This window comes from Cyprinus carpio, chromosome B4 (genome assembly GCF_018340385.1).
Source record: "Cyprinus carpio isolate SPL01 chromosome B4, ASM1834038v1, whole genome shotgun sequence".
Taxonomy (NCBI): domain Eukaryota; kingdom Metazoa; phylum Chordata; class Actinopteri; order Cypriniformes; family Cyprinidae; genus Cyprinus; species Cyprinus carpio.
Window position 1 is genome coordinate 14,703,825 of NC_056600.1, and position 13,133 is coordinate 14,716,957.

Below are 13,133 nucleotides of genomic sequence, written 5' to 3' on the forward strand. Positions count from 1 at the left end.
TCAGAGAACCAACAATCACACCCTCAGCAAAAACTGCTTAACAGGAAGCCAGCCACTGCTTGGCACAGATGTCCAAAATTAACCTGTTAAAGGGATATTTCAACTAAAGTTTTTTTTTTCTTTTTCACTTTACTTATGTCTTTCAAACCTGTATGACTTTCAGAAGACAAAACATATTCTGAAGAACATTTTAACTGTTGATATAACAAAAGTCCTTTGTATAAAAATGGAATAAAGACGTTCTCAAGACATTGGTGTTCTGCAGGAAACTGAGGAAGAGTACATTTTCATTATTATTATATATTTTTTTTTGTGAGAATTATTCCTTTAACCAAACAAGAGCCTCTCTAATTCATTTCTTAATATTTTGAGAAAATCAAGTTAACAATAATGCGGGAGAAAAAATTACCAGAAAAACAAAGAAAGTAGAGTTAAAACTCCATTTTCCACTCAGTGTGTTTATCTTCATGTTCTAGATGTCATTTTGCACATGCAAATTGTTAATTAGGCGTACCCTTTTAGATTTCCATTTGATTGCCATTAATGGCAGATAATACTCAGAGAATGTCACTTAAGTAAAAGATTTGTTTTTGCACGTTAAGCATTTAAGAAGCTGAAGGATTAAGGAGTGACACCTTATTAAGGAAGAACAGTAGAGCTACATATTGAATGCCATTTTCTAGATTTAAATCTATGTAAAAACATCTAAAACAGATTTTATCCCTTAATCTTATGTTTATCACAATGCATTCATCAAATATTGCATTTTTCCTTTCATCTTGTGCAGACGAGCTGATGTTTTTCAGTGGTAATAAACAGCATGTTATAGATGCTTCATTTGTATTTAACTCATATGCATTCCTGTAACCAACCTTCCCAAACCTTAACAAGTAAAACCTTAGAAAAGATGAAGCTGTTCTGTTCAGATATAGTAAATGCAGGAAAAGCAGGTCTAAATTTAAACATGATTCAGACCTTTCTTAATCCTCAAGTGTTATGGACCTTTAATGACACCAAAAAAAAAAAAATGTAAGTAACGATTAATGACTGATGCATGTCAAGAGCATAACTGAGGTGAAAACCTTTCAGCCTCTCGCGTAAGATCACATAAGTCTTGCACGACTGCCGGGAATAGAGTATTATGACCCTCAGCATCAGTCATGAGAGTCGCAACGAGCAATTTAAACTCATACAGCTGCATCACAGATGCCTTAGAAAAATAATCAGCATTTAAGACTGAAATTACAATGCCCTCTTAAAATAAATCAGCAGTGACGAACAACAGTGACGCATGGAGAAACAAAATGATAAAACAAGAAATAGAGGACACCAGGAGAGGGAAAGAAACACAAAGAAGGGGAGGAATAAACAATTGGGATGATCTTTGAAAGCAGAGACATCAAAAGGTATGGGTATGTCTACATACACGTATATGAAAACATATGAATGTAATACAGATATGAATTATACATTCCTCTGGCCACCATTCACTCTGGCAAATGGTCACCGTTTGGGATTGGTAATATTGTTTACTGATGTATTTAATTGATCAAAAATTCAGTAAAACCGCAATATTGTGAACTGCTATTACAAATTAGAATTGGCAGTTTAAAAAGATGTAATAGTTGACTTAATATTTCAATATATACTATTTTAAAATTGTATACTATTTTATATTTTATATGTGACCCTGGACCACAAAACCAGTCTTAAGTCGCCAGGGTATATTTTTTGCAATGGCCAAAAAACAAAATTATTGATTTTTCTTTTATGCCAAAAATCATTAGGATATTAAATAAGGAATATCGTGGAACATGATCTAAGATATTTTGTAAATGTCCTACCGCAAATATATCAGAACTTATTTTTTGATTAGTAATATGCATTGCTAAGAATTAATTTGGAAAACTTCAAAGGGGATTTTCTCAGTATTTTGATTTTTTTGCACCCTCAGATTCCAGATTTTCAAATAGTTTCATCTCGGCCAAATATTGTCCAATCCTAATAAACCATACATCAATGGAAAAATTGACACTTAAGACCGGTTTTGTGGTCCAGGTTCACATATAATATTTACTATAATATAATTTACTATTTTATATTATATTTTTTACATTATACTACACACCTTTTATACCGTTTTATACATTTTATACTATTTAACAGTAATATTGTGAAATAATATTACAGTTTAGAGTTGACAGTTACAAGTTTTAATAGATGACTATTTTAATATTTCAATAAAGACTATTTTAACATATTTTAACATGTAATTTATACCTGTAATGGCAAAGCTTCATTTTTTAGCAGTCATTAGGCCAGTTTTTAGCGTCACATGATGCTTCAGAAATCATTCTGATATGTTGATTTATTTTGATTATACAGTATTTTTGTATTGTATCACCTCACTTCTAACTTTTACTTTTTTTGAGGTGTGTAGCACCTCATGTCTGACGTTGCCTAGGGCACCCACGTGAGTCACACTTAACTTGTATTGAACCCAGAACATTCCATTAAAAGAAATAAAATTCCAGTTTACAACATCCATGGGTCATTACTCTCAAATGATTGGAAGGAAGTTCGCTAGAATTCCAACAATCATGAGGCAAAGAAGAAAACCACAGCCGTCTGCAAGAAAAAGCCTGACCAACCAAGTGTGAGATGAGCCATGGAACCATACAGTGACCCCAGACAGAAGCCACAGGACACACACACACACAAACACATGCCTTCAGCAAACAGGCACAGCAGATACACAAACTATGAAAAGACACAATGTGGCATCAGACGAATTATATGCTGAACACACACACACACGGCACAAACAGACTGAGCAAGGTGACTGCAGATGACAAGGAAGAGTCATTCAATGACCGATACATTATATATTGTTATTTCTGCAGGGAAGACGGGGGGTTACAGCGTCTTCGGCTTTAAACCCAGATGTCAACATTTCCCCTGCAGTCCCCTCACACACACATTCAGTGGGAGTGAGGATGACTCATTGAGCTGCTGACATAACTCCTCCCCCTCCACATCCTTGTGAGTGCTCCTAAAACGGCTGACACCACCACGCAGCTGGAAATAGCTTGCCATGGTGCAAAAATAAGCCTCCATCTGGCTAAGGGAGTGAAAGGGGGGAAATGAATGAGGAAAAGAAATTAGGCATGGCACATGAAGTCACATTTCTCTCAAAGGGATAGCTCACCCGGTCAAAAAAGGTGTGATAACAGTGCTGAAACACCACTGGTTCAATATAGTAAACAAATGCCTTTTTTTTTTAAAAAACCTGAATCCAAACAAAGGCAAAGAATTACTTTAATTGTGTCTGTACTTTCCATAGCTCTATAGTATAACTTCAAATTACATGGAAAATAGCACATGGAATATGTTAAGAACAAAACATCCCTCCTTTCAATACTTGCATTTTTCGAGATTATTGAATGATTTCAAAAACTCAACTATTTAACCATTCTGGATACCTAGTATCAGTGCAAATCAGTCATTTATCGGTCATAAGTTCAAATCTAGGTCAACCAATCAGAGATGTTGCTGAATCTCACTTGACTATTTTGATTGGTTAATATCTTGTATCATGCTCTGCCACCCACATTTTTTACCCATGGTAATTATCCCATTTTATTTAGCAAAAAAAAAGGTCCCTTAATCCAAGACTATACGACCCTGCCATCAATAATAATAAAGCAATTAAGTAGCCACAGGAAAGAAAAAAACGGGGGTCCCAACATTAAGCGACAAGAGCGAGAGAGAGAAACACTGGGCAGCAGCTGTCAGAGTTCATCTTCGTGTTGGTCAACACATCTGGCCCTAAATTCCCCCAAAGTCCTCACAGCGAGAGAGAGAGAGAGAGAGAGAGAGAGAGAGAGAGAGAGAGAGAGAGAGAGAGAGAGAGAGAGAACAATACAGACAAACAAACACACACACAGATCCTCGGGCTGGCCTGAGGTCAGGTTTGTCTCTTTGAGTTGAAGTGTTTGTACGACATGGCGCGGGGACAACAGTTTCACGCCCTGCTATGAACTGAAGAGAGAGTGTTTAAAAATCAGGACGAGAAAGTGCGTGAGAAACACATGGCTGGAAAGAAGGTAGAACTGTCACAGCGTGACACCAGATGATGTTATAAATTCAACAAGCAATAGCAGCTCTTTCACATTAATGCGAGTTTTTTGTCCTAACCAAGCAGCAAGCAATAGGACATTTTGTCTGTCGTTTCGTTTCTATTTATGTCGCATTGGCTGGGTGGCCTCGAGTATACTGTATATTACACATCAAATATATTCTGATTGACCGTTAGGTGCCTGCACACTAGAGGAGGCATTGATGGAGCATTTGATGGATGAGAATGTGTAAGAGCCGGGGCAACTTTGAAACCAAACGACAATACTGCAAACTAAAATTTTAAACACAAATGGACCTGGGTATTTGTTTATAGCTCACAGAGTGGCAGCATTTCGTCTCTTGTAAAAAAAAAATAATAATAATAATATAAAAAAAAATAAAAAAAAAAAATCAATGGTTTCACATTTTTCTGCTTCATAACATTTGGTTAGGACATGACGTAGAGACAAAGGTACACAGAAAAAAATTAGCAGAAAAGTGGGTAACATTATGATGGAAAAAATCTACAGGTGTGGTCACATTTATTGTAATTTCACTAATGTGACCTCAATCTTAAGGGTGTGTTTAATGTTACATCACCACTAAACTGCATACTGTCATATTGTGAACCTTTAAACTCTTAATTTTGTCTCTGTATGTGTCCATGAACCAGACAGAGTGCTCTCAATGTGCATGTGCACAAACAAAGCCATTACCGAGAACCGTTTTGATAAAACGCAATCAAAAGAGTGACTGAAAAAATGTTTGCAGCTGTTCCGAAACCACTGTACAGCTGTTGTTGAATATTCGCAGTTTAAATTAATTACGATACTAATTTAAAAGTTGCTGTGTGCTGAACTACTGCAGACATGCTAGCCAGAATTGATTAGCTTGAAAAGATTCACACAGATCTTGTTAGTTATGTTGCATCGTGTCAAGGTTAATGTAGCATTAGATTAAGAAGTAAAATATAGGTTACCTCCCCCCTTCGATTGCGAAGGAACAGCTCTTGAATGACTATCGACACATTTGCAAAGGGTCATTTTGTTTAATGGAGTGAATAAAACACAACATGAGCATTACGGACTTCAACTTTTCTTCATTTCAACTCTTAGGATGATTCCTCAATACACTACATTAACTGTTTTCTAGAATTTAAAATAATCATAACCTGATCTCCATCAGGTCCCTTAGAACCAAGAAGATGGAACAGAGACTTTTAATAATGTTTAATTGTTTGGTACTCAGCTGACTTTTACCCAGATCATAGAAGCACAGAGTCAAAGGTCAGATTTGCCATGACAGCATCATTATTGATGAAACCTCACATTCAAAGGCAGACTGACCTCAGTGGCTGTAACACATTAATATAGGCACAACTTTGCACACTCCCCTCTCTCTTTCACCCTCAAAGAGCGCAGCCGAGCAGGGAAAACATACTGCAAGAACATCTGGTGCAGAGATGCACTACAGAAGATACAGTCAGTAAACTGAACAGGAGTGCAGGTTTCAAAAGAGGAAGTACCTCCAGCACATCAATACCTCTACAACATGGCTGTGCCAGGAAAAACGCCGTCGCAGCATATAAAAGGCAGAAGGCAACATCCGAATCCTTTCTACTAAGATGCCTTTATCTGTTTGGTTTTTAAAGGCTGCATAAATGTATCCTCGGCAGCCTATAGTAAAACAGCATCTGAGGCAGCACTTAAAAAAAAAAGTGAATTTATGCCCATTAAAAAAAAAAATAAGAAAAAATATATATATATATATATAATATCTCTAAAGCACAAATAAAAAAATATCATAACATTAAATAAATATATAATATTTAATTTATAAAGAGAAAAATAGCATTATATTCACTAAATATGTAATTAAATATCTCTAAAGCTCACATGAATTAGTTTTAGACCTTTAGATATGATGTTATTGCATCGTGAAAGCTGGTCTGAAACTAGTTTTATTAAGAATCTGTAGTTAAGTCACCGTTTGACTGTGGCCATAGGTGTTTTAGACATGCATGCAACCAAACACTGCCGGATGGTCACCATGGTATTATGATAATTACATCACACTGCTTGATACACAAGCTCCCCGCCATCTGATCTACCTTCTGCAGCACAAAAAGACTGTAATAAAATGGGATTTACAGTTTTCTGAGGAAAATATAAGATGTGCTTTGCCTATGCCAAACTCACCACAATGCAAGAGTGTTGTGGGTGGTTGCCAAGTCATTGTTATGAAGTTGTTGGTTAGAGGTAGCCTTAAATGGGATTCATCCAGAAATGAAAATGCTGTCAATTTACTCACCCTCATGTCATTCCAAACCCGAAAAATGAATTATATAATTAAAAGGATTATATTTTGAGGAATGTTGAAAACTGAACAGTTTTTGGCTGTACTGGAAAAACAGACATTTCTCAGAATATCTTGTATAGTCATTAAAGTTTGTAACAACATGAAGGTGAGTAAGTGGCTATTTTCATTTATGGGTGAACTACACCTTTAAGTAAAACAGTAATAGTAATAAAACTGAAAACTGAACAAAGAAACAGTCTGAAATGGCACTAACATCATCTCATTAAAATGCTTGCCAAACAAAAAACCAAAAAAAACAAAAAAAAAAAAAATAAGAAGAAACCCATTTTTTAAAATCAACTAGTCAAAATACTAAAAAAAAATAAAAATAAAAAAAGAAGAAGAAACCCATTTTTTAAAAGCTCTTCGGTTCGTCTCATGCCTCCAAAGCACGTCTAAGATCTAAATACATCCGTAATCTTTATTGTTTTGTAATCATCTCTGATCTGATTAAAGCCATCTCTAAGCTGCCAGGATACAAACACGCTGTGATCCGAATGCTCGCCGCAGCCCGGTATCCATAGATACAGACCCACAGCTCCGCATTCTAGCTCTCTGTTTACATGTGCATGACAAATTGCGACTCTCTTAAAAAGCCTCCTTTAAAAATAATCACAAACTTCATTAAAGATTTGGAACATACTGCTGTATCTATCAAAAGTACAAGAACACAAAACTATTTTCCAGCAAAACTGTGCATGCAACTGCTGTGTTCTGTTATTTAAAGCCCTCCTTAATAAACTACATGTTTAATTTGATAAATCAACACTGAAGCTAATTTTTTTTATCAGCATGCTGAATCATTGTGTCTTATTAAAAGAGGTCAGGGGTCAGGAAGAGGGTGGCTAATTGCAGCGAGATATTCACAGTCCAATTTTAACTGCTTTTAGTTTAACATACAGCTTTCAGACACACACACACACACTTAGCTAGACAAAGTACCCATTAAACATCATCTCTCATTAACAGCCTTAATGGGCGTGAATAAGAATGGACAAGCACATTTCTGAGCGTTTGAAAACTGCAAAAATGTGTGCGTGCACACGCAGCCCCGCAAAATGATGCTTCCATATTAATTTGTTAACATCTAGCAAATTAAAAGTGAGCATTTGAGAATTGCATTGGATTGAGTGGACGCATATGACATTAATAGATGAGGAAGAGAGATACGGCGAGAGCGTGTGCTCATTACGGGAGTAGATCTATAGGGCTTTTGGCTGCAGTGCAGCATTGGTGTGTCAGAGCGAGTGAAGGGGAGGGGGGCCAGTGGGCTTCTGTCTCTAGCTCCCCCTGGTGTCCACTAAACACACCGCTCTGAGATCTGAGCGTGAAAGATGCATGAAGGGAGGAGATCGGCGCTTTTAAGAGATGGAAGGGAGAGGAAACCTTCACATCAGCACTTTGCAAACAGTGTAACAGACAGCCGGCACCCTGTGGATTCAGTAATGGCCTTAGTGACAGGGATATCCAAGGACAGACATGCATTAACTCGTACCTCGCCTTCAAGCCTCGGGGGCCTGATGCTGGACAGGTGGATGGTCTTATGCTCCCCAGAGTTCAGCTTTACCACGATGGCATCTGCATTCACAACTTGCATCACCTGTACAGAAGAGGGCGAAAAGAAAATTCAGTAATGCAGAAAAAGAGAAAGACGGAAAGGTCAACTAGTTAGCAATGAATTCTGGCATAACATACTTGCAGCAGGTTTGACATTATGATATTTGGTCATTAGACAATCGAGAACCAATGGCATTTGATACTATTGACGTCCAAACTCCACAAATGAATCCAAGTTTGAATATTTCATTGTCCATAACTAATGCTTTTAGTCCAAAGATGATAGACATGGTGAACTGTTTTAAAGGAAACCTATTATGCCCCTTTTTACAATATGTAATATAAGCCTCAGGTGTCCTCAGAATGTGTCGGAGAAGTTTCAGCTCAAAATACCCCACAGATCACTTATTTTATCATTTTGAAAATGCCTATTTTGAGTGGAAGCAGAGAGACACTATTTTCATGCATGTCTCTTCAAACCCAAACCTTCCCATAATACCCCCCCATTTACAAAAATATCCCCATACACTAAATAAAAAATACATCTGTTCTCTGCTTAAAAACATCCGTTTGGTTTTGATTATGTCTGTCATGTGTTCATATTGGTTTAAACTTCATATAGTTTTCGTGAGCGCACACATTCGAAGCACGCACACAGAAAGAGGATGTCTAAAAGTTCTCTTTCATGTCATACTGTGCTTAAATTGTCAAATACACAAAAGTTTGGTTTGTGTTACAAAAACAGTCAGTTATGTCTGTGAAGGTAAACAGCCGGGAAACAAAATTGTATGTTTATATTAGATCTGTGTGGCAGCAGCGTAAAATACAGTAAATAAATCAATAAATCCACTGCTCTCGTCTCCTCTAGAGGCTGGGACTCTAAATAGTTTTCTGTGCTCATCAGTGCAGCCAAATAAAGAACAGTTAGCATGTTTTGCTCGAACTTTCACCATGGTGTTAGACCAGGTAACGTTGTCGCTTGCGAAAACTCAATGGTTGCACCATGGGTGGAATCTTGCAGATTAAGGGGCGGTAATATTATAATAAGTTCCCCTTTCTATGTTACGTGGGGAGTGAAATCTGAGCAGTTCATTTTTTCACAAGGTTACAGAGAAAGTCTTTTTCATGTTTTCTGGGTTTCTTGGGCAAAACACTGCATTTGAACAGACTGCTAAGTTTACAGCCAGTGGACCTTCGTGAGAGGAAATAACTCTCCATGCCAGCAGGTGGCAGTAGTCTATATTAATTCAAATCAACGGTACAAAACACACCGCAAAAACTGGGTTGACGGAGACTTAACGATGGCCTGACAATTAGCTTGTTGTAACTGTTTATAATACTGAAAAAAGACTTTAGAATGGTTGCATTTTAAATTAAGCCCACTTCTATAGGAATCAAAGCACTGTGTTTGTAACACTTACCACATTCAACAAATTGTAAGAATTCTTCACACTCAAACTGCCTGCAGTGATCAGTGTTCCCATTTTAACTCATTTTTATAAAGACTATGATGTTTTCAGCCTGTTTTTTCACTGAATATTTATCACGAGTAGGTGTTAGAAAGAGAACGAGAGGTGGCGACCAAGTCACCGCTCTACCAGGAGGACGAGAGAGACTCACTTGTTGCCAGAGAAACGTTACTCTACCCCGCCACGAGCCTTCTACGGCACAAAAGCAAACAGCTGCAAACAAAACACTTCTCCCACACACTGTTCTCAAAAGAACAACCCTCTACATTCTGATTCGCTCATGCTACCACCATTACCTCATTATTTCACTCATATAAGACAATGAAAGCGAGCCGGCGGGGAACACAAAGAAACTGAGAGAAAGAGAGGGTGGGAACGGTCCATCATTTTGTTTAGACGAAAAGGAACAGGAAGCGGATTAAATTGAGCACTTAGAAGTGTGACAAAGCATTTGATTAGAAACAGATCTACTAAAAAAAAGACATTAAATAAATAGCCTACATGGACACGGCCCCTTCAATAAAGTCAGAGTCCACTTTTTTTTACATTTTAGGGGGGGAAATACAACTGCTTATCCGTACAAAAGTTGCCTCCATGATTTCGGGGTGTTGAGAGTGGTTGCAAAGGCTTTGCAATTCAGTCTTGAGCATCTCTATGTAGTTACTAGTTACAAGTCATATTAATAAATCACAATTTTAGCCAAATGCACAACAAACTATAAGAAATGTTTTCAGGATTATAGAATCAGAATATATATTTATTCTTGATGATAGCTTGGGAGCTATCTATGGGATTTTTCATTGTCTGATCACTTAGAATAGTACAGAAAAAAAAAAGACAAGCAATGTGAAGAGACTCCTGAGGTTAAAACTGGCATGTGCCACCTTTGACATGCAGGTTTTGTGACAGAATCATGTTATATTAGATCTAAAAGGACTCATGTACGTTACATGTGCGGGCCGCATTCGTTGCATACAGGGACCATCCGCACAAGAAGACAAATGTCACAAAAGCTCTGACGTTTAGAACCATGTCTGAGTATATCATATCCATGTCATCTTATATGATCATCAACTCCAGGTTATTTAATAGAGCCGCCAGTGATGTGGAAGATGACTGGCATTTGTGCGGGTCTGGGTAATGGATCAGATATAATCAGACCTGAACAGGCAAAGGAATGCCTCAAAAATACATGCATTATCAGATCTGAGCAAATGAAGACAAAATTACAGTCTTCAGAGGGACATGAGCAGGAAAGAAGGATGATATGAGCAGAATTACATCTCAGACTGACAAATCGTCTGGCTTTGAACTAAATCTTCAGAGTGGAAATTAAACGGATCACTTGCAAAAACATTCGGCTGAATGCTCGGCAGTGTAGGTGTAGGTGTGTGTGCTTGTGCTCCTAAATGCACTCAGTCCCAAATCAACAAGGTCACCACAAGCAATTCAGTGGTTTTATTTTTCTGTGTGGTAGTAGCTGAGCAGAACTGGGAACAGTAAGGAGAACATTTTGCTGTTTCATTAGCAGTCACACATGCAAGGCACTTCACTGCAAGCTGCCAACAGGGATCTACAGCCCAGATCCATGACTCACTCTGGTACTGCAGCCCACTGAACATGACAGGGAGCCACTGCCACCTACAGACCGAGACTAGAGCTGCATCAAAAGGACACTAAGAAGTCAGAAAACATTCAAATATTTGGTACCATTTTTTTTTAAATGTACATCTTGATATCTTCAGTGCCTTTCTGTACTGCGGCTTTTCCTAAAACGTTAAAAAAAGTGGTCCTGCAATGGTAATTAGTAGTATGAAACTTCGGATACATAGTACCGAATGATTTTCATATTTACACTACCGTTCAAACGTTTGGGGTTAGTAAGATTTTATGTCTCATGCTCATCAAGCCAGAAAGAAAAACTAATATTGTGAAATGTTATCACAGTTAAAATGACAGTTTTCTTTAAAATACTTTATATACAATTTTTTCCTTTGATGGCAAAGCTGAATTTTCAGCAGCCATTTCTTCACATGACTTTGTGTCATATGATTCTTTAGAAATCATTCTAATATTCTAATGTTATTATAAAAACAATTATTCTGCTCAGTGTAATTCTTGGAAACAGTGATACATTCTTATCAGGATTCTTTGATATACAAAAAGTTCAAAAGAACAGACTATAAATCTTCTGCAACATTAACCATATCTCTACTCACACTTTTGATCAATTTATTGCATCCTTGCTAAATGAAAGTATTGCTTAAAAAAAAAAAAAAAAAATCATCATCCTGAGAAAAAAAAAAAAACTTGAACGGTAGTGTATATACCATGATATTTACATTGGAACTATCTTTATGTAATTTTTGTAAAAAGATCTACTTACAGATGAAGTTTATAGTTTGCAAATCATCTTTAAATAAACTTGAATAATCTTTAAATTAAATAAAACTGATTCACTTTGCATACACAAAGCAGCCAGTTGACATGTAACAATACGAAAATACAATTTAAAATGTTTTTATTATTACTACTATAATTATTATTATTACTAGTATTGTTATTTTATTATTATTATTATTATTATTATTATTATTATTATTATTATTATTAATGGCAAACTCTTTCTGAATACATTTGAATGACAGGAAATGCAAACCAATTAAAACATCTAAAACACACACACAAGCCACTACACAAAAACAAAATAAAAAAACCTTACACTCCACCAATGTCATTATCCTTAAAACTCAAAATACATCCTTGTATACACAAACAAACACACACACACACACACACACTCACTTAAACACACACGCACACAATTTCAAAGTATATCTTCTTTCTCTCCCGGCTCAGAGAGATCTGAGGCAAGCTAAAGCTCATATAAATGTTTTATTCTTCACTTCTGGTATTTTCTGACTCAGGCAAAAACACACACTTTTGTGTCTGCGGATTTTGAAACTAATTCTGTAAGCAGATTGCAGTGCAACACCTTTACATAACCAAAGGCCAAGCATGAATATTTTAAAGGTCTTGAAGTTCAGTGAAACAACCTTACTTTAAGGAGAATGAAGAAACTTCCTGCAAAAGCACAGTTGCTGACTTAGGAAAGAGCACACTGTGTCAACATATCAATTAAGACCAGGCGGCACGGTTTAAACAAAGCTAACAAAACTCACTGATGTGGTAATATCAGCACAGCCACTTTTTTTTTGTTTAAAAGTAGAGGCTTTGATCTTTATTTTGGTGAATGCTTAAAGCATTCCTTTGTTTTTATCAACACTTGAATATAGGTAGGTTTCATAAAAATGTATAATTTTGAGCAAAAAGGTGAGAAAATCACCTACATCTGGATAATATTCAGTACAATTATCAAAGCATAAATCCAGTAAATCGCTTTCATCAACACCTCCAAAGCTTGCACAGCCATATAGTACTTCCTGGATCATCATTTTACTCCATAACATTATGCAGATTTCATTTATATGCTGTCTATTGCTGATGATCGCATTATTTATCATATGCTTCTGTTTACATAAGAGGTCGCTAGTTTTTCCATCCTGTTCACGTGTGTTTTTTGTTCGGGAGGTTTTGTACTTGTTCAGATGTGTAATAGCACCCCAAGTG

The 13,133-nt window shown here is 36.6% G+C and overlaps 1 protein-coding gene across 1 annotated transcript in view; it reads right to left on the reverse strand.

The window, feature by feature from the left end:
* snd1 (staphylococcal nuclease and tudor domain containing 1) overlaps positions 1-13,133 on the reverse strand; it is a 169,762-nt gene that overhangs the window by 142,714 nt on the left and 13,915 nt on the right. The window contains exon 10 of the mRNA XM_042722131.1: positions 7,973-8,077. Within this exon, the coding sequence (XP_042578065.1) occupies positions 7,973-8,077 (105 nt within the window). The remainder of the gene's footprint in view (positions 1-7,972; positions 8,078-13,133) is intronic.